A 1,085-nucleotide genomic window follows, 5' to 3' on the forward strand; every position below is an offset into this window, starting at 1 on the left:
GGAGGGGAGGAGGGAGAGGGGTGGGCAGCAGAGCAGGGTAGAGGGGAGGAGGGAGAGGGGTGGGCAGCGGAGCAGGTGGAGGGGAGGAGGGAGAGGGGTGGGCAGCGGAGCTGGTGGAGGGAGAGGGCAGCCCAGGCTCGCAGTGGCCGTGGAGGCTCTTGGCCTTCGTTTGAGAGCCTCGAGAGCTCCCGACTTCAGTCTGTGTGCTCGGCTTGGTTTGGAGTCCATGTGTAAGCATTGCGCAGTCGTTTTGGGTCTGCTCCTGGCTTATTCCCCTTATAATCTCCTTCCATCTTGCCCATTCTGCGGTGAATGGCAGGATTTTGATCTTGTCTCTTTTTAGGTCTGAATAGTATTCCATTGTGTATATGTACCACAGTTCCTTTATCCATGCTTCCTATTTTCCATTTCAAATTCCTTTCTTCTCTATTTAGGAATCAACATAAGAAATGGCATACTCCCGAATCCAGGCAAGGACTTTATCCCGTCCAACCCATGGTCCAGTTCTGGCAAGTCTTCGGGGTCAGTGTCAGTAATCAGCAAAATAAACTCGGGTGAGTAACAGCTGTCACCTCCCCTCAATGACCAAAGGCGCGGTTTCTGGCGGTGGCTAGGTAGGCCTTTCTAGTATGAGGACATGCAGGGCTCCGGCCCGTCTTGGCCGCAGGTCCTGAGCTGGGCTCTGGGTTAAGACGGAGGTGGTGCGGAATCTTCCTTGGCCGAAGGGAAAAGCAGAATTGACTTTCCAGACTTGCCACATCCCCCCTCCTGCTGCTGCTATCCATGGGACTAGCCAGCCTCAGGCGGGCGTCCCAGTCCTTCTGATTGGAAGGTGCATACTTGTAAGCCCTTCTCTCCTTCGCTGTCAAAGTTCTCTAGGCTCAGTGACCCCATTCTCAGTACACCTGTTTCTGCGTCCTGTCCCCCCCCTCCCACAGGCAGCCCTACTGTGTGCCACTTCATCCCCACAGGCAGCCCTACTGTGCGCCGCTTCATCCCACAGGCAGCCCTACTGTGTGCCGCTTCCCCCCACAGGCAGCCCTACTGTGTGCCGCTTCATCCCCACAGGCAGCCCTACTGTGTGC

The 1,085-nt window shown here is 56.3% G+C and overlaps 1 protein-coding gene across 1 annotated transcript in view; it reads left to right on the forward strand.

The window, feature by feature from the left end:
- The window catches only part of Ick (intestinal cell (MAK-like) kinase), a 22,516-nt gene that overhangs the window by 17,656 nt on the left and 3,775 nt on the right, over positions 1-1,085 (forward strand). The window contains exon 11 of the mRNA XM_013019115.1: positions 435-554. Within this exon, the coding sequence (XP_012874569.1) occupies positions 435-554 (120 nt within the window). The remainder of the gene's footprint in view (positions 1-434; positions 555-1,085) is intronic.

The sequence above is a fragment of the Dipodomys ordii genome, unplaced genomic scaffold (genome assembly GCF_000151885.1).
Source record: "Dipodomys ordii isolate 6190 unplaced genomic scaffold, Dord_2.0 Scaffold44, whole genome shotgun sequence".
In the NCBI taxonomy this organism is placed as follows: Eukaryota; Metazoa; Chordata; class Mammalia; order Rodentia; family Heteromyidae; genus Dipodomys; species Dipodomys ordii.